General features: G+C 47.4%; 1 protein-coding gene across 1 annotated transcript in view; it reads left to right on the top strand.

Moving 5' to 3' along the window:
• The window catches only part of RMND5A (required for meiotic nuclear division 5 homolog A), a 61871-nt gene that overhangs the window by 19272 nt on the left and 22132 nt on the right, over window positions 1–20467 (top strand). The window contains exons 2-3 of the mRNA XM_056813180.1: window positions 4786–4928; window positions 19622–19756. Coding sequence (XP_056669158.1) covers window positions 4786–4928; window positions 19622–19756 — 278 coding nt within the window. The remainder of the gene's footprint in view (window positions 1–4785; window positions 4929–19621; window positions 19757–20467) is intronic.

The following is a 20467-nucleotide window of genomic DNA, read 5'->3' as shown; positions in this document are numbered from 1 at the left end:
ACACTCTATCTGTTAAAGTCTCTACAAGGTTCACCATCACTGACCTAGGTAGGAGCTTCTTTCTCAGAATAAGATTTTGAAGAGCATAATATAAAATATGTAGGATTACAAAGGAAGTTATTTATGTTGAAATATGTTTTAAAATTTCACTGAGTTCAGGTAAATTTCTTGTTGTAAATGTTTGTTTAAAATGGCCTTTCCATAAAAGGCTTTAAAACCAAGCAAGATATAGAAAGAATCACAAAATGTAAAATAAATAATTTTGACTACATCAAACTAAAAAGCTTTTGTACAAACAAAACCAATATAACTAAAATCAGAAGGGAAACAACAAATTGGGAAAAAATCTTCATAGAAACCTCCGACAAAGGTTTAATTACTCATATTTATAATGAGCTAAATCAATTGTACAAAAAATCAAGCCATTCTCCAATTGATAAATGGGCAAGGGACATGGATAGGCAGTTCTCAGATAAAGAAATCAAAACTATTAACAAGCACATGAAGAAGTGTTCTACATCTCTTATAATCAGAGAGATGCAAATCAAAACAACTCTGAGGTATCACCTCACACCTAGCAGATTGGCTAACATAACAGCAAAGGAAAGTAATGAATGCTGGAGGGGATGTGGCAAAGTAGGGACATTAATTCATTGCTGGTGGAGTTGTGAACTGATCCAACCATTCTGGAGGGCAATTTGGAACTATGCCCAAAGGGCGACAAAAGAATATCTACCCTTTGACCCAGCCATAGCACTGCTGGGTCTGTACCCCAAAGAGATAATGGACACAAAGACTTGTACAAAAATATTCATAGCTGCGCTCTTTGTGGTGGCCCAAAACTGGAAAACGAGGGGATGCCCATCAATTGGGGAATGGCTGAGCAAACTGTGGTATATGTTGGTGATGGAATACTATTGTGCTAAAAGGAATAATAAAGTGGAGAAGTTCCATGGAGACTGGAATAACCTCCAGGAAGTGATGCAGAGCGAGAGGAGCAGAACCAGGAAAACATTGTACACAGAGACTAATACACTGTGGTATAATCGAACGTAATGGACTTCTCCATTAGTGGCGGTGTAATGTCCCTGAACAACTTGCAGGGATCCAGGAGAAAAAAACACCATTCATAAGCAAAGGATAAACTATGGGAGTGGAAACACCGAGGAAAAGCAACTGCCTGAATACAGAGGTTGAGGGGACATGACAGAGGACAGACTCTAAATGAACACTCTAGTGCAAATACTATCAACAAAGCAATGGGTTCAAATCAAGAAAACATCTAATGCCCAGTGGACTTACGCGTCGGCTATGGGGGGTGGGGGGGAGGAAAAGAAAATGATCTATGTCTTTAACGAATAATGCTTGGAAATGATCAAATAAAATATATTTAAAAAAAATAAATAAAATGGCCTTTCCATAGAAAAACACAAGAAAATTTCAATATGAGAGAGATGCTTAATATCATGCATCAGTAAAAACAAAACTAGAAGAAAGGGGGAAAATAAGTGTAGGGTGATTAAACAAGGAAACTCGGAGGAAAGATCTCGAAGCTTCCAAAGTATTTAACATTCCTTGGGGATATCGGACTTGGAGGGATGTGACTAGATATTGCCAAAGTCCCACTCTTAGTGGCCTCTTTTCAAGCTTATTTCTGTCCTTCATCACCCACAGAAACAGCTGTACAGAGGCTTTTGATAGATGGAGGTTTCAGTCTAAAGTACTTAAAAGGATCTGGGATTGTCACTTACGGAGACTGCCATTCCTTTCCAAGTTCATGTTGATACTTTTCAGGAATTGCTATGACAGTGTTGTGGTCAAGAACAGATGTGAGATGGCCTGGGCCTTGGATGATGGTACAGAACCCAGGTTTGGTTGTATTCAAAGTTTTTCCTGCTCCATAGGATGGACCAAAACTCTGACTTTTGAGGGCCCATCGTTACTTCCACGGCACAATGACGTGTTGAAGAATCACTCGCTTTCTTCTTGAACTTGACTAGTTTCTTCTATAATCAGTATCTGAGTGCCTGCTCTCTGCAAGGGCAAGGCATGGCCCCCATTGGCATAGGATCTCAAGAGACCAACACAGAATCACAATGCCAGATGAATGGTGCAGATGAGAAGTAGTGCACAAGGCATTAATGGGTGGCGGAGCCCAGTGCATTGGAGTACTTGGGAAAGGGAGGCTTCTTTTGTCCAGATAGGTTTTATGTTTCATTTACAGTGATGGAGAGAGGAGGTCAGTCCCTCTCAGTGGAGACAGGAGCAGAGGCTGCTGTACATTTTGTTACCTTAGAGTCTCAGGAGCTCTTTGCAGAGGTTATTTTTTGGGGGTGAAATGGGCAGAGGCTGAAAATCTTAAAGAATGAAAATGCTTCATTTTTTGTAGGTACTGAAGAAGTTATTGAAGGTGGAAAATGGTTCATGAGTTATATTAGGTATAATAGATGTAGCAATTTCACATTTTCACCACTCAAAAATAAAGGTGTGCCTTTTAAAAGTCATTGCTGTCTATGAGTTTTCACCTCACTCTTCTTTGGGATCAATATCTTTAAATTCGAACCCACATTTATTTATTTGGTTATTTATCTATCTATTTATTCATTCATTTATACATTCATTTATTTATTCATTCATCCATCCATCCATCTATTTATTTATCTATTTATTCATTCATTTATGTATTTGTTTATTTATTTATTTTTTAAGCCCTTACCTTCTGTCTTGGAGCCAATACTGTGTATTGGCTCCAAGGCAGAAGAGTGGTAAGGGCTAGGCAATGGGGGTCAAGTGACTTGCCCAGGGTCACACAGCTAGGAAGTGTCTGAGGTCAGATTTGAACCTAGGACCTCCCATCTCTAGGCCTGGCTCTCCATCCACTGAGCTACCCAGCTGCCCCCTTAATCTGTATTTATTAAGTGTCAAGTCTATGAAAGGCATTGAGTTAAGTGCTAGACAGAGTTCTTCTTGCTCACAAGTCACTGATGTTTTACTAGCATATATAGATCTGTGGTTAAGTAAATGCAAGGTAAATTGTTGAAGGTTAGAGTACTAAAATTTTGGGGTTATTAGGAAAGCTTCAGGGAAGAGTCTTGAAGGAAAATAAGGATTTTTCAGAGGTAGGAGAAGAGAAACATGGAGGCGTGGATGGAAGGATTCAGAGAGGGATCCTTGAATCTGGGGAAGGGCTAAGCTGGATTGACCAGTTCTTAGGAGGCGTGAACAGAACTCCTTCATACTCCATGTTTATTGATAAAGTAGAAGGTGCCAGGTGGTTCAAAAGATAGGAGGTTATGCGGGCTAGTCTCTTGCTGGCTGCCTAAGGCTCGACTCTCCTGATATCTGAGAAGTAAGGCAAAGGAAGCTGTTTGATCCCGGGTTCTTGGAGAGCAGCTTGCTTTGGAGGGACTCTGCAGGTAGGGCAAGGATTTAGGCTTGTTGTCTAGAGACTGAGTGCTTTAGGAATGGTGCTTTGGCCAGCGTGTGGAAGGTGGATTGTAGAGGGGAAAGTCAGACTGCCCTTTAGAAGGCTATTAGGAAAAAATCTAGGGAAGAGATGAGGTGAGAGCCTCAATTAGGTGGATAGAAAGAGGTCACTGCTAGTGATGTTCTGAGAGGTTGGACATTAGGGGGCTAAACGTGGGCACGGGTCCTACATGTTGTGGGTTAACATTTAGGAAGGCTGAGATTAGAGGAGATGGTTTCAATCTATTTCAGACACGAGAGGAGTTTCTCTTGTTTCCTCCCTGCACTGGCTTTGTTGTTCTCTGACCTCTGGCTGGTTCTTGCATTGTGTTTACACTCCTCCCTTAGCGCCCCCATTTTCAAACAGGATTTGTGTTGGGGTCAGAAACCAGTCGTGTCTCATGGGCAGTAAAGTGGGCACGTGTGTGGGAGTGGTGGGGGGGGGTGACAGCAAGGAGGGAGAGGCTGTATTTCCCGTCCTGTGTAACCTGATGGTAAACTGCCTTCCTTTGCTCTGGGGTCTCCAGATTTTACTTGTTACCGTTGACCTCGAGAGTGTACATTGTTCTTCTTCCAAACAGAAGGCAGTCTGGAGAAGGCTTTGGGGGAATGGGAAGTGCTTGGAAGTGATCAGAGGTCTGACCAGAGGTTTCATGATAGCTTTGATTTGGGGGATGTCTTTTGCGTGTGTGGGGCCAGAAAGGATCATCAGGCTGAGCCCCTCTTTAAAGGGTATGAAAGCACGACAAAACCTTCTTATAGTTGTCTTTAATTGTCTACAAAGTAATTGAGGATTCACCTAAGCATTTAGTGATTACTGACTAGACGATATTTTTAAAGTATGGTGGGAAATGGAGCATAAATCTTGTGACGACTGATTCCAAAAGTTCATCTTGTCCCTAGAAACACATGGGAAGAAAGGCCGATGCTTTCCTAAGCATGAGGAACTCAGCGTATGGGAGTTTCTGCTACTAAATCAGGAGAGAGAAAAATTGTTGGCCCCTTGTCTGTGGTCTCAGCTAGTCAGAGATGGGGTTTGAACTCCAAGGTTCTTGGCTTTAACCTGATCCGTGGTGCATTAGACTCTTGCCCCTCCGTCTTATTGATTGATGGGTTCAAAACCAAACCCAACCCTTAGTTGATGGCCTCCATTAAAAAAAAGAATGCAATAATTAGATTGCTATTTTTAAAACAGCAACCCTCTCTTTGCTTAGAATGATGCCTTTGATGATTTGGGTTAATTGTTCTGCCCTCATTAAGTTGAGGGAGTTGCCAGCTTCCTTTGGTTTTGCTTTAGTAATTCATTTTCTTTTCATATAGGCCAAGATGCCGAATTATCAGGGACATTGTCACTTGTTTTGACACAGTGCTGTAAAAGAATAAAGGACACAGTCCAAAAACTGGCTTCTGATCACAAAGACATCCACAGCAGTGTTTCCCGGGTTGGAAAAGCCATTGATAAGGTAGGTTATTTACTGTGTGCTTTAGTAGCTAAGAATCTGGTAACTTTTCCCAAGGGTCGTCCTTTCCAAATGAGAGGCCTTGGCCTGGAGGAACTTGGGTGGGGGGCTCTCTCACCGTGAACACTGGCTGCCACCTCCAGTTGTATGGGATGCTTGGGGCTCCTGAATCTTGTAAGCCTGCTCCACCCCCCCCCCCCCAACCCCCCAAGGGCCTTATGGGGTTCTGGCTGCCCCCACTTCCCCTTTGGACTAGGGAGCTTTATCCTTGGCTTCCCTGTGCAGGAAGGGGCCAGGTCCTCTCTTCCCCCAGCAGCCCTTTTTGGCTTTTAGAAAGTGAGAGTCTGCCACAGAGCAGGGGAGCTGGCAAGGACCTTTTAGCAACGGATTCTTTTCCTGATCTCATGTGTAAATACGGCAGCCTCTCTGGAGGCGTTCATTCTTCCCTTTCACATAACGTTGCCGTAGATCCAAGAGAGCTTGGAGGTAATAGGGAGCCTCTGAAGCTCATTGAGGGATGCCATGGCTCTGTCTGGGTTTTAGAGGTGTCGCCTTGGCTGCAGAGCAGGGAGAGGGCAGAGAAGGTAACAAGGAGGCTGCTGAGAAGCGGAGGCATGAGGCGGCTTTAGGAGGGGGAGGGGGAGAGCTACCGGAGAGGCTGAGGAGCCAAGCCAGGCCAGCAGAGGGCTCGGGAGAGAGGAGCTTTAGCAGATTTGTAGTGGATGCGTTGAGAAATTCCTCCTGCTCCATTCACCAGCAGGTAAATAGGAACGCCGGAAGCAGATGGTGAGAATGGTCCAGGGTTGGAGCTTAGCCTGCCACAGCGGGTGTTAGGACAAGGGTGCCAGAGAACTGAGGGGGAAGAAGAGGGTGTGGTAGAGTTGGTTCTCTGAAGAATCAAGATGGGAGAGGGAGGAGAGTGCCCTGAGGAAAGATGGGATTTTTTTTTAAACCCTCACTTTCCGTCTTGGAGTCAATGGGGGTCAAGTGACTTGCCCAGGGTCACCCAGCTGGGAAGTGTCTGAGGCCAGATTTGAACCCAGGACCTCCTAGGTCTCTAGGCCTGACTCTCAATCCACTGAGCTACCCAGCTGCCCCCTGAAAGATGGAATTGGTGAAGGGAATGGAAGTCACAATGGAAAGAACAGGGTTAGGTGTGTAAGGAGCCTAGGGAAAAAGAAGACTGACTGGGGAACAAGAACGCGGGTGCCGCTGGCTGGGGATGATGGCACTTGCAGGGGCTCAACGAGTGAAGGACAGGGCTGTCTCCGGACCGGAGAGAGCTTGGAGGAGTGGCCGTGAGCCTTCCCCTTGTGGTGCTGGAGAAGACTTCTGAAAGTCCCGTGGAATCAGAGCACGCTGCAGTCTGGGCCTAAGGACTCTGGCCACGTAATGAGAGGACAGGACTCGCTGGGAAAGACAAGACCCCAAGGGTGGGAAAGAGAAGAGGACGAGGGCCGGGGAAACCGTGACCATGAGCTCGGACACTCGGGGAGCTATGGAGGAGAGGGGGCCTGGCGTGTGGTCCTCAGGGTCCCGGAGAGCCCGACACGGCCGAGCGAATCAACGGGCCAAGATGGTAGAGAATCCGAGGCCGCCTCCCTCCCTGGAGGAGTTGGGGCTGGCTAGAGAAGAGCCAGCAGGGTCTGAGCACCGGGGACCCTGAGCTCCAGAGGCGGAGAGGCTGCTCCGTGCCGGCAGCTCAGTGAGTGGGACGACACCAGGTCCGAGACGACTGTCGGATGTCTGTGACACGGTATAGGGCGTCTTTCAAAAAGGCAGACCAGTTTGTAACGAACTTTTCTTAAACTTTAAAGCCGTTTAGAGAAATGAATGGAGGCCTCGTCGGCGTGGGTAAAAGCATTAGGGGATGTTGTGGAGGGGGCTTGGTGAGGTTGGCACGTGGCTCTTCATCTGGAAAGAGGGGGATTTGCCCCTAGCAACGAGGATAGGCCTTCAGTGAGTTAGAGGAGGGGTGAAGGGGTGGCTTTTGGCTGATCCCACTCGGCTGTGTCCGCCATCTCCGGATGTTCTCTCTGAGGCTCACAGCGCTGTGTGGACGCTCCTTGGAGCCACTGAACTGGAAGGAGCCAGAGCTCATCCTTGGTAATGTCTTCAGAGTAAACCGTGTCATTTCCCTACTGCTTGTAAAGGAGCTTAAGCACAGAGCAGACCTGTGCTTGGGCTTTTTGAGGATCTCTTGTCAGGTTACAGTTTATCTAGCTTTAAGAAGGGCTTTTCTGAGGAGTTTTATTGATGCCTCAGCTGCAGCAGCATCAGAAAAATGGGATAAAGTCCCAAATGACTTCCATCAATGAAGAGTTCTGAACATCCTTTGAGTGGTTTCCACAATTAAAAAAAAAACAACTCAAACTTCCATCTTTGAATCAATACTGTATATTGGCAATAGGGGTTAAGTGACCTGCCCAGGATCATACAGCTAGGAAGTGTTGGAGGTCAGATTTGAACCCAGGACTTCCCATCTCTAGGCCTGGCTCAAGCCACTAAACCATCCAGCTGCCCTCCATAGTTTTTCTTTTTTTTTTTTAAGCTCAGTTATTCCCATTTAGTCCTGTCAGTTGCCTGTAAAAGTTAATGATGATGAACACTGAGTGATTCAACTTTCTTATTTACTGAATTTTGGATTACAGTTCAGAGCTGCAAAAGTTATGCTGTGAAGCCATTCAGACCAGGTGGTGAATGAACTGATCCTATTAGCCTTTGGAATAATTTTGTAGCATAAGTACTGGAAATAATGGAACCAATTGTAGTTGCAAACAGATGATGATTTGAGGGCATTTTAGGCCAACATGTTCTGCCAGGTCTGATTTTTAGCTTGAAAGGCCACCTGGCAATGAGCTCTAAAAAGCACTTTTTGGTGTTTGGTAAGAGGACTCCCTGATTTTTTTCTTCCAAATGGAAGACTTGGATCCTTTTTGCGGTGCTGAGCTCATGGTGGACAAGGTAAGGATGATGATTTGCTTAGAGAAGGGAAATTTGTTTTTGTAGGCAAACACTCATTACCTATAGTCTACCCATTCTTTGGCAGCCTTGTCCTCTAAAACTCAAGTATTTCCTATTTAGGGCCTGCAGGTGACTCCTGGGTTTGGGCCATGGCCTTAGTTTTAGGTGCACCACAAATAGAATAGTGTAGTTGAAAGACAGTGCCAGATCTGCATATTTAGAGCACTCAGCCTGCTAAAAGTCATCATTCTTTGACTCAACAAACGTTCATTAAGCGCCTACCCTGTATGTGGCTAGATAGACACTGGGGATGCAAGGACTAGACTAGAAACCTCTGTAGTTAAGGAGACCCCACAGGGGTGATGGAAACATGTACAAACAGGCAGATTAGATGACGTGGGGCCTTAGCTGTCTGGTAGGTAGAGCCACTCGAGTGGCTCTCAGAAGGCAGCGAGGGGTTCCGAGTGGTAGAGGTGAGGAAGAGAGAGGATGTGTGCAAAGGCATCCAGATGGTAGTATGATGTAGGGGACAAACAGCAGGAAGGCCAATGCGCTGCACAGTGTGCCAAAGGGCAGTGGGTAATAAACCTATAAAGGAAGGGGAAAGCCAGGTCGTGAAACTCTTTAAGTGCCAACCAGAGGGACTTTGATTTAATCCTGTAGGCAATAGGGAGCTGATGCAATTGGAGTATGGGAGCGCTATAGTTAGACCTGTGGCTGCTGTGTGGAGGATGGATTCTGGAGAAGGGACTTTACCTGGAAAATTCAGTATTCTGAGTTATTGTCCCCCTTCCCCCAAAGATAGTGGTAGGCTTTCGCAGTTTGCTTAGAAAAAAATGATTGTAGCAGTCCTGCTGAGAGGTCAAAAAGACCCGAAGAGCTGTGGCAGCTTTGTGAGTAGCCACGAGATTGTTTGGGGCATTCTGAGTTTGAGATGTCTGTGTGACATCCCATTAGAAATGTCCACGAGGCAGTTGGAGCTCAGGAAAGAGACTGGCAGATGTCTAGTTCTAGGAATCATCTGCATGGTGACAATCATTGAAGCCTCAGGAACGGATGAGGTCAACAAGATAGATACTAGAAGATGAGAAGAGAGAGAAGTCCAAAGGAGAGCCATTTTGGGTTTGGGGGGTGGGTGATGAATCCCTGAAGGGGCTGTCAGATGGTAGGAGAAGAACCAGGAGATAAAGGGTGAAGAAACTCAGACAAGAACACCCAAGTGAGAGGGTTGCTCCTGTTTCCAGGTTCCTTCTTTATAGCTCTTCAAAAGTGGGAGGGCTTTTCAAGCACTCCTTCTTAGATTTAGATCTAGAAGAAGACACTGAGGAACAGAGTCCCAAGTAAATGAGCTAATGGGAGGTTGGATTTCTGGATTCTAGCTCACACCCTCCTAACTTAGCCCTAGAGCTCCTAGAGATTGCCTGGGGTATGCAGAGTGTTATAGTAGTAGTAGTAACCAAGGATGAAGATTGTCTTTGTGCATGAAGATTTAAGTGGAAAAGTCTATGCACAGAGACAGTCCCACTCTCTCGGCGTTGGAAGCCTGGGTCCAGTGGCACGAAAAATCATTACACCTGGAGACTTCCTCAGCTGCATTGGATGGCCGTGTTGTCCTTTGTGCTCCAACACGCCCTGAGCACTCCACAGTGCCTTGCTGCGTCGCCCTCTCAGCCGTTGAACCTTCTTGTTGGCAGAGATGGTGAATGGTTAAGAAGTCTGCTCTGCAGGCTGGAGGTGGGGAATAGAGGCACCACCTATTCTAAAGTTTAATCTGCATATTTTCTCCAGGCTGACAGTTAATGCATCCAGTTGCTGCAGATGGAGCCCTGATTGTTAGTGTAGGGTAGAGGCTCACTTTAAGGATGAAGCCTGGCTCCAGCACACCCCGGGGCATCAAGGCAAACCATCCTGGGAAGGGTGGAGGGATGGTAGGTTCTGGGCCATTGTAGCCCAAGGCATTTCAACAGCCCTCCCTCCCCTAGTCTGGAGCAATGAAATGGAATGTAATCCATTTGAAGACTAAGTGAGCCTGAGCCCTCCCACCCCCACCCCAGGGGCTCCGTGGGGTGACATGTGCCAGCTAGGGTGCAGTTTGCCAAGGAATAAGCTAAGGAGTTTCTGCTTCTTAGTCAGCATTTGCCTTCTTTTTCCCATGTGCCCCTTTCGAGGGTTGTACGGTTCAGGGCATTAGGAATCCTCTCGGCAGTGATGCCGCCAAGTAAGAAGCCGATGAGTTTTCCACGGAGCACCGCGGCGCTTCGTGATCTCTACTTGTTGCCAAAGGGCCAGAAAGCCCGTCGCTGTAAAACGGTGTCTGGAGGGGCTGCCTTTGGGGAACAAATCTGAGGAGAGCCGGTGGGAGGTTTTCAGTAGTCTCTGTTTGACTTACTGGGGAGACAGACTTCCGGTTGTGGGGTGGGCTGCTTGGTCACTGAGAGCAGTGGATTCTACAGAGGCGCACACTAGCACCCCCCGGCTGAGGCCCGCCGAGCCTCCTCCTCCTCTGGTCTGCGGCTGACTGGCTGGTGAGTTAGAGGGGCGACCACGCCAAGCTGGGAGTGCTTAGAGCTCGGGCAGACAGCGAAGACCCCGCGCTCATCCAGTGCTCCGGCGCCGGCGCCCCCCATCCTCACCTCTGTCCCCTCGCTGGCCTCCGAAGACTGCGAGAGGGTGAGGCTGACCGCTTTGTTCAGTTGCCTCACCGACAGCCGATTTACCGGCGTCAAAAGACATCGTGCCTGCCTCCTTCCATCGCTGTTTGGCTCTGCTGCTCTTTCACCTTCTTTGAGGTCCTGCGGCCCCGGCCCCACGGTCCTCTTCTCCCGGGGCCGAAGCAGCCTCCTGGGGGTCACTGCTCACCTGGTGAGAGGAAGGGGCTGGCAGAGGCGGCCCTGGGCCCAGACACACGCCCAGAAGATGATCCCCCTCACAGTTGGCTCATGGAAGGGGGGGTGCAGCCCGAGGGACAACACGAGGGACCACCGGCTCCTGTTGGGAGAGGACTCGGCAGGCATCTGGTCCCGTGCTGGGGGGTCACCCCAGCGCTCCGCTCTCGTTGGGCCCTCATGACAGGGTCTGCTCCCACCCCGCTGAGCCCCGAGGAGATCGGAGGCCATTTTTATGAAGGTCCAGAGAGGACACGTGCGTCATGCTGGGCGACTTGAGTGCCAGCACGGGCCCAGCCGTCAGACGTGCGTGGCAGGCCGTCCTCCGGCCTCGGGGTCAGAGACCGAAGGGGCTGACAGTGAACACGAAGACAGCGGCCTTCTCCCCAGGCTCCCCCCTCACGTGGCGTCAGGGAGAAGGGCCGAGTGCTGTGGGTGCTGCTTCCGAGGGACGTCTGTCCGCTGGGGGGCCGGTGAAGATGCTGCAGGACCAGGCTGAGGCCCTTCCGACTCACTCCACTGCCCAGAATGCAGCTTCCACGGGTGGCCGCCCTCAGAATGCCGGCTGTGTCCGTGCTTACAGCACTGTTTTGTGGAGAGCTCCCAAAGCAGGCGCTCCCAGGGAGCGCGGAAGAAGCCAGGCCAAGACACTTTCAGGGTCTCCCTGAAGAACGTTCGTATAGCTTGGGAGACGTGGGAGGTCCTGGCCAGTGCCGTCCAGCATGGTGTGCTCACAGCAAGGATGTGCCCTAGGTGGGATTTGAACTCGGGTCTTCTTGACTCTCGGCCCAGTATGTAGCTACTAAATCACCTAGCTCCTTGGAATCCTAGGGAAAAATATGGTAACAGCATACTAATAAATATAAAAATACTCATGACATTTGCCCAAAAAAGCATTGTGCCTTTTGAGCAAAGCAGAATTGCAGTAGCTCCAAAGAAATCCGAGATGCGCCAATTGGCTATTTGTGCCTGACCTGTGGTAGAGACTTCAACCTCCTGTTGGTCTGATTGGTCCAGTCGGTCACAATATACGTTGACCCCGACACAGTGATGTACAACCACCAGTGAGTTCTCCATGTCGGCTCTTATGCATTTGTTAGGATTTTTCCCCAAGTGTGACCTTCTTTCTTATCATGTATAGGTTTTTACGAAAGATAAATCCATTTATCTCCAGTATTTTTTCTTCCATTTGTTTGTCATTACTTTGGGACTCTGCTTCGGCGATTTCATCTTTGAGAATTACTTATCTGATGGCACGTGTTTTTGGAGATGATTCTGTGGATTGCCCTGACCAGAAACACGAATCCCTCTGACTCTCTAGTTGTCAGCTGGCTGGCCTTGGGTCGGCCCTGCCCCTGGACCTTACAGGTGAAATGGCAGTGGGGGACGGCATGGCGGGGGGAGATGGGGAGGGGTTAAAAGATCGCCAAGTGAGATCATAGAGAAGAGCCCAGAGCCGGGGACACCCACCTTTGGCAGCTGTGGCCCGGATGGAGTCCAGGAGAACCAGGATCGTGGGGTGAGCAGCGGCTGTCCAGAAGAAGGTGAACAGGCTGATTCCACCTCTACAGAGAGCTGAGAAGGATGAAGACTGCCCAAAGCCCCTGGTCACGCCGGGGAGAGCGTGGCGAGAAGCTGGGCTGCAGGAAGTTATGTGGTGAGAGCGCAGAGCAGGTGGAGTCGCTTATCTGCCAGTTGGGGAAGAGACGTGGCGCCGGCCAATGGGCATAGATCAAGGGAGAGAGATTGAAGAGAGAGCAGAGACGGAGGCCGCTGTAGGGAGATGGCGTGGAGTGGAAGCAGCGTTCTGGCGGTATTTTTGCTCTTGGCTTATCTGGATCGTCCTTCTCGGCAGTACATGGTAGCCCCAGCCACTTCTCTCTTCTGCGGCGTTGGCGACACTTGCCACTGTGGATTCCAGTTTTTCTACTTTGTTAGTTATGTCTAGTTTGCCCATGGTAAGCTCTACCGTCTGTTCCCCTTTAACTTCTTTCAATTTCAGATTTTCTTTTTCTTTTTTAATTTTTATTTGGTCATTTCCAAACATTATTCATTGGAAACAAAGATCATTTTCTTTTCTTCCCCCCCCCCCCCCCCACCTCTCCCACAGCCGACGCACGATTCCACTGGGTATCACATGTATTCTTGATTCAAACCCATTTCCATGTTGTTGGTATTTGCATTAGAGTGTTCAATTGGAGTCTCTCCTCAGTCATATCCCCTCAAACCCTGTAGTCAAGCAGTTGCTTTTCCTCGGTGTTTTTACGTCCACAGTTTATCCTCTGCTTGTGGGTAGTATTTTTTAGATCCCTGCAGATTGTTCAGGGACATTGCATTGCCACTAATGGAGAAGTCCATTACGTTTGATTGTACCACAGTGTATCAGTCTCTGTGTACAATGTTCTCCTGGTTCTGCTCCTCTCGCTCTGCATCACTTCCTGGAGGTCGTTCCAGTCTCCATGGAACTTCTCCACTTTATTATTCCTTTTAGCACAATAGTATTCCACCACCAACATATACCACAATTTGTTCAGCCATTCCTCAATTGAAGGGCATCCCCTCGTTTTCCAATTTTGGGCCACCACAAAGAGTGCAGCTAAGAATATTCTTGTACAAGTCTTTTTCCTTATTATCTCTTTGGGGTACAAGCTTATTTCAGATTTTCTTGAACCATTTGGAAATATGCTACTCTACTTTCTTGGTTTTAGGGACAATGCAGGAGCCTCCATTTCTTTAGGTTTGGAGTGGATTCCCTTTTTTTTTGCTGTATTTATTTAGGAATTTTGTGGTCATTTAGCTGTCTTAGTAGTCATCTTTCCTTCTCTTGTAATGTCTTCCTATATAGCTTATCTACTTATGTTCTAGATTTTTAATTGAGTTTTCTTCTTGAGATTTTTGGTGCGGGTTTTTTCCCTTATGATCTCCTCATGCCCACTTTCCGGCTTCTTCCCCTTTAAGGTCGGGTTTACCCTAAGAGCGGACCTCAAAGCTGTCTCAGCCTCCTTTCACATTGGAGAATTCACCAGATCAGGCCTTGCCTTAAGTGACGTCAGGCCTGGCAAAGCCCCCTCATGCAAGCTGGAACCCTGACCCAATTCCCTTTCTTTAGAAAACATACATAGTCCCCTCCCTACAGCACCGAGTGATGGAGTGAGGGCACAAGGCAAGGTTTGCAGGCAGTGACTAGCCGAGGAGGTCTGAGAGCACTGGCAGATGGGTCTGAGCGAGTGTGTCTGACTTCTTGGTGTCTTGGCTGGTGAACTCATCTTTCATTATCATACAAGTAATTCTTTGGGAGAGTTTAATTTTGTGGAATGGCGTCTGGTCCTCCCTCTTTGTTCTGTGTGGTGGTTAGAATTTTTTTAGCATCCTAAAGGTTAGATAGCAATAGGAATGCCTTAGAAAATTTATTCAAAAGGAAAAATTCTGGGCTATGATTTTTTTTTTACTTTGGGAGAATAAAATCCTCAGGTTTTTTATCTTTGATTTTTTTGTGGGCCTCCATATTTCAGTGTTGCACAGTCCAAGCCACATCTTGCATTAGCAAAGACCTGGCCTTAGTCAAGCAGCTGTCAGTTATACTGGGGCAGCTTTTTGTATACCATCTTTAGAAAAAATGGCCAGGAGGGAAGGAGTGTTTCATTGATTATTGAATTGGTACATGCTTAGATTTAAAAGACTCAAAATTGATCAGATTAAATAGAAATAGTAAAACCTGGGGAAATCCCTTTTTTCACAAGTTTTTGCTTTGTTTATTCTTGTTACATGGTGGGCCCCAGAGAATCTTGGCATTCCTTGGAGAATTTTAAAAGTGTACATTGCCCAAATTGGAGATTTTCAGAGGGGACGGGACCCTGCAAGAAGAGCAGCTTCTCCTTTGACAGGCTGTGAGGTGTGAAGCAATTGGCCTTCTGTGGCCTGCCTGGCTGGTGGCAGAGCCAGAAGTGGGTTTGGCCTGTTCTGTGGGACTGCAGCTTCCCAGCACTTAGGAGAAGAGGCTCCTGGCTGTGGGGAGTGCAGGGAGCAACAGCAAGGGGCTTGAGATGACTCTCTAGAAGGGCTCAGATGGTCTCAGATTTGTATGAGTCTGTTTGTATGTGACTCTGGGAAAGGCATTCAGCTGCCTGCTCCACTTCCCTGTTCTATAAGAATGGGAAGAGTACTATTAATAACCTGTGTTTATGTAGCACTTTAAGCTTAGCAGTGTTTTACAAATATTCTCTCATTTGATCCTCAAAATGACTCTAGAAGGAAACTGAGGCAAACAGTTAAGTGACTCACCCAAGGTCACACAGTGTGAGGCTGGATCTGAATTACGATTCTTCTGACTCTAGGTTCTTTACTTGAATCTGGAAAGCCTCCAGCTGCCCCTCCCAGGTATGTTTTAAACACTATAGAAATGTGGTTTTCATTGTCATCATCTCTTTCTTGAGTAGGGGGAGTAAATCTATAACTCCTGCAGCTGGTTTTCCGGAGAAAATAGTATTTGTGAATGAAAGTATTCTTTGTGCTCAGCCTCAGTTATTGTTACTCCTTTGGAATTTGACTGTCTGGGTCCCCACTGCCAGCTTCATAAAATGCATTCCAAGCAGATTGTTTGTAAATGGTGAATTATTAAAAGAGTTATGTTATGGTCCCAAACAGGATGATTTGTTGATTTAAAGCAATGTCCGTTTTGGATTTCTTGGTTCTCGCTGCCTCCCCCCCCTGGTTGCTTCCAAGTGAAATTCTAGTAAAAATTGTTTACTTCTTATGGACTTGAGTTTTGTCAGTTATAAGAGTTCTAAGTGAGCACGTTTGGCCTTTCTTAGTAAGGTTTGGTGAAGTTATTGCCCTCTGGGGAACTCCTTTGCGTAAAAGATGCTGCATGTGAGACTTCCTTCTTTTCCAGAACATCCGTCCTTTTACAGGAGTCACCCTGGCAACGGAGATCTGGATCCTTAGTGTTTGCATGTTTCTGGGTGGTTTTCTTCAGCTTTGAGGGGCCTGTGCATTCAGGCTTTGAATCATTTTAAAATATAACAGGAAAACGTATAGAGAGACCGAGTGACTGACATTTTATTCTCCTGCATAGCTGAAGATTGAGGGTAGAGACATCCTTTGGTGATCTTGCTCGACACTTGACTGTAGAAACAATACAGTGTGTCTGTCTCCGGGGACTGCAGGCCCTCAGAACTGGAACTCCTTATAAGAAAGGAAATGTTTTCTCCAGGAGCTAGATGGTACAGTGAATAGAACCCTGGCCTGGAGACAGAAAGACTATAGTCACAATCATTTACTAGCTCGGTGTCCCTGGGTGAGTCACTTCTCTGCCTGCCTCAGCTTCCCCATCTGTAATAACAACTCCTACCTCCCAGGGTTGTTGTAAGGCCCAAAGGAGATAGCATTAAGTTCTTAGCCCAGTGCTTAGTCCATAGCAGGTACTTGATAATGTTTATTTCCTTCCTTGAGTATCAAACAAGGGGTAATTCAGGCTTTCCTTGAGGACTTTTCTCAAAGGGAAGCTTTGTGAGGCAGCCCACTCAACTTTGGGATAGCTTTCATTGTGGTGAAGCATGTCCTTCCATCAGCTCTAAATCTGCCTTCTGGTCTGTCCTTTGGGGTCCATGCAAGTCTGGGGCCATTTTCTATGTGATAGCGCTGCATAGACTTGGGAGAAGGGCTGTCATGCCTCCCAGCCTTCTTTCCAGTGGAAACATCTTTAGTTGGAAGGGAAGAGGATACCTGTTTTTTTGTGGAGACCCACAGAGGGAGCAGCTGTCTCCCTTGGGGAATGTCACTGCTATTGTTTTTTTGTCTGGATGATGTCTCACTGAGATCAGTGCTCTGAAAATGCTGCTCCTTAGGCTCCTGTGCTGTTTGTCATCCAGAAGCCTTTCACAGACCCTTCTGTCTCCATCCTCTGGAGGTGCTGTCTTACGTCCTTCCAATGGTGTCACGCTCAGAACCGAGCATTAAACCAAGGCCGATGTGGCTGGCTCTGGTGGGTTCTGCTGGGCAGCCTCATTCAAGGAAGCTGTAAGGGGTAAAAATTATGGTTGATCTGAATATTTGAGAGTTGATTTCTGGGATTTAATTACTAAATCCCAATGAATTTCCCAAGTCAGAATGGTTTTTATGGTAGTTTATTTACAAATAGAGAGAAGAAATTAAGGAAATGAGAGTGAGAAAGGGAGAGAGAGAGCTGCTCTGGCCTGGTTTGAACCAGTCAGGAATTCAGAGCCCCAGCAAGAGGTGGGGGTGGGGAGGCCCCCAAAGAATTAAATTTAAAACAACTTACAGCCACGAGGCCTCCTCCACGACGAGGGTACTGTCTCTAGAAAGCCAAGGAAAAGGAGTCCCAAGATGATGGGCCTCTCCAGAGGCTGGTGCCTCCAGAAGAAGCCAAGGAAAGGGAGTCAGCCTTTCACTCACCACGTGACAGTCCAAAGGGAAGCAGTCTGAGATCTATCTCAAGCTCTAGCTCCTCCACGGTCAAGTTCTAAGAGGAAGACCTCCTCACAGGAAGTGACCATGAAATTTCAAGGCAGTGCTTTATGTTACTTCCTGTGCCTTACATGTATCAATAGTGGCTTAAACTTGTCTTTGGCCTGCCCAGGAGGCAGTCAGTTGTTTCTGATTTGTCTCTTGCTAGCACACATAGGTCACAGACCTTCTTCCCTCACACTTAATCCTTACTTGGAGGTGTCTACATTCCTGCTGGCTAAAATTCTAAAGAATAAGTAGGGTGGAGTTAACCTCAATTTCACAAAGCCCAAGAGGGCCTTCATGTTGCACCTTTGGCCTTGCTTTGCAGACCTCTAAAACAGCATATTTTTCCTACAGAATTATTAACCACACATCCCCCATCTGTTGAGGGGAGATTTTTTTTTTAATCCATCATTTGTCCTAGTCTTGCCCCTCTGCCTTTTTAGGAGACCCTTCATTTGTATTCTGGGTTGTGCTTCTCCTTCCAGTTGATGGAATGACAAGTGGCTTTTAACTCTCTTCTCCTTCATTTCTCTATCCAGAAAAATGGGGCTAACGCCTACCCAACCTACTCTAGGAGCCTGGTGAAAAAGGCGACGGCAATAGATGGTGCTCTTGTTCTGTGGAGAGGCAGGCTGGAATAGTCCTAGGACGGACGCCCTGTGGGTCTGTGCGCATCTTGGCTTGTCCTTAAGCTTTGGTACCTCCACACAGCCTTCATACCCACCGATGCCCGAGTCCCCAGCCAAGCCCTCCTCCGGTCTCCCATGGGCCATCGCAAACGCTGCTAAACCATTCTCTTGGCAGTCTGTGTTTTCCCTTTCCCATCCATCCTCCCCAACTGCCACATTGATGCTATTCCTCAGGCCCAGAGCTGCCTCTCCCAGACACTTGGTCGAACTTTAATTTTGATTTCTGTTACTGGGTCAGGAGAGACAGAGCTAGCACAAATGATAATTCTCAATGGGGAGACGAAGTTGGACATTAAATCACCATGATGGGGCCTCACGGGCCCATCGAGCTCCCTTCACATCCATGCTCAATTATAGCTTATAGGACCAGCTGCCAGGCAAGGGGGCAGTTAAATAGTCTAGACATCATTTGAGAGAGCAAAGGTTTTCCCATTTTTACACACATACACAACCTAATAATTAAAGGGTTGTTTTTTTTGCCTAGTCCTCCCCCGTCCACGTGGTAGATGCTTAGCACCTATTTGTTGGGTTGAGAGGGAGCTATAAAATCTGACTGAACACGAGTTTTTGCATAGAATTGATTGGCCCATGACCGGGGCCCGCCATTGTCACTGTGACTCTCGCTTCATTTTCCTAGAGCGACCACCTTTGAAACTTGGGGAAGAGAGCGGGCTTTTTAGTTGGACTAGTGCGGTGGGGCCTGGACGTTCCTGGGCTCGTTAGAGCCTTGCTCTTGTCTCCTCTCTGCCTTTGGGGACGAGGCGGATCTAAAGCTGTGCCCGGGCAGAGCTGCCCTCAGCCCATTTCTAGGCACCTGCTCCCCGTGCCTTGGTAGGCTGCGGTGGGGAGCGGGACGTTCAGACTGTGATCCCATCTTTCTCCATTCCCAGGATGTGAGCACCTCAGAGAATGAATCCAGTGAGGGGGATGGGGACAGCCGAGGCTGTCCTAGAGGACACAAAGATGGGGGATAGACTGTCGAATGCCTGCTCCCATAAGCTGTAATGGAGCTGGGTCTCCCCCGCTCCAGGCCTGGCTGACAGCAACCATTCTCTCTCCTACTGGGGCTTTGTGGTGCCCCTTTTCATAAAACAAATTAATGCAGAACCTTCTAGAGAGTGGTCTGTGCAGAGAAAATAACAAACAGAATGAAACACTTAGTATTTCCATGTTTCCACATTGACCCCTTGGTGGTGGCCACTGTTGTCTTAGGCGTCTGACTGGGCAGTTCTGTGGAGGGCAGTGCTGGGTCCTAGGCTTAGAGACCGTAACATCTCCAGGTCCAACAAGCCGGCGGTGGGGTGTGGGTGCTTGCCTCCTGGCGACATCCATGTACCCCTTTTCCCCCGTGGGCCCTGGCTGGGAGGCTTTACCTCTCCAAGGCAGAAAATGGCCCTTTGCAATCACGGGTTGCCACTTTTCTTGTTTTCACATGCTCGCTTTTGAAAATTCTTTACTTTGTTTTCCAGAAGAGGGTTGGATTTGTCCTTTCATTTGGCTAGACTTTCCCTCTCCCGAGTCGGTGCCCGTGACGTGGCTCGAGAAGGAAGGAAGATGTCCTACCGCAGTCCTGGGAGGGATTGAGGGATTGGTCAGGAAGCAAACCAAACCCAGGGTGAGCAGGGCTCTGCCCATGGCTTCCCAGGTGGTGTTCCTTAGCCAACTCGTGCTCATTTGTGCCTTTCAGAATTTCGATTCTGACATCAGCAGCGTGGGAATCGATGGCTGTTGGCAGGCAGACAGCCAGCGGATCCTCAACGAGGTGATGGTGGAGCACTTCTTCCGACAAGGAATGCTGGATGTAGCTGAGGAGCTCTGTCAGGTAACTGGAAACAAAGGCCTGGGGCTTGATCATTCTAAAGTAGGGCTCCATTGGCCATGGATATTGTCTGTCTTCACTATTTCTACTTTTAGAGCCTGAGCTGGTCCTTACTGGAGAAAAGCTTTTTTTTTTTAAGTTTTTAAATTTATTTTTATTTTGTTCAAGATTTTCTGATTGTGTGTGAATTTTTTTTAAAGTCTTACCTTCTATCTTAGAACTAATATTGGTTCTAAGGAAGAAGAGGGGTAAGGGCTAGGCAATAGGTGTTAAGTGACTTGCCCAGGGTCATACAGCTAGGAACTGTCTGAGGCTAGATTTGAACCCAGGACCTCCCATCTCCAGGCCTTACTCTCTATCCACTAAGCCACCTAGCTATCCCCTGAAAACAATTTTTAACAATTATTTTTCAAATTTTGATAACCTAATTTTCTACCTCTCCCTAGAGAAGGCAAACATGTGGTATTGATTATGTATGTGAATTTATGTAAAACATTTCCATATTGGCCATGTTGCAAAAGAAAACTCAAAAGAATGCTACCCAAATCCAGAGGAAGAACTGTGGGAGCAGAAACGCAGAAGAAAAACAACTGCTTGATCACATGGGCCGATGGGGATATGACTGGGGATGTAGACCCTAAATGATCACCGTGGTGCAAATATCAATAATATAGAAATGGGTCTTGATCAATGGCACATGTTAAACCTAGTGGA

Source organism: Monodelphis domestica, chromosome 1, assembly GCF_027887165.1.
Source record: "Monodelphis domestica isolate mMonDom1 chromosome 1, mMonDom1.pri, whole genome shotgun sequence".
Taxonomy (NCBI): Eukaryota; Metazoa; Chordata; class Mammalia; order Didelphimorphia; family Didelphidae; genus Monodelphis; species Monodelphis domestica.
This window is presented reverse-complemented; position numbering and strand designations above follow the sequence as displayed.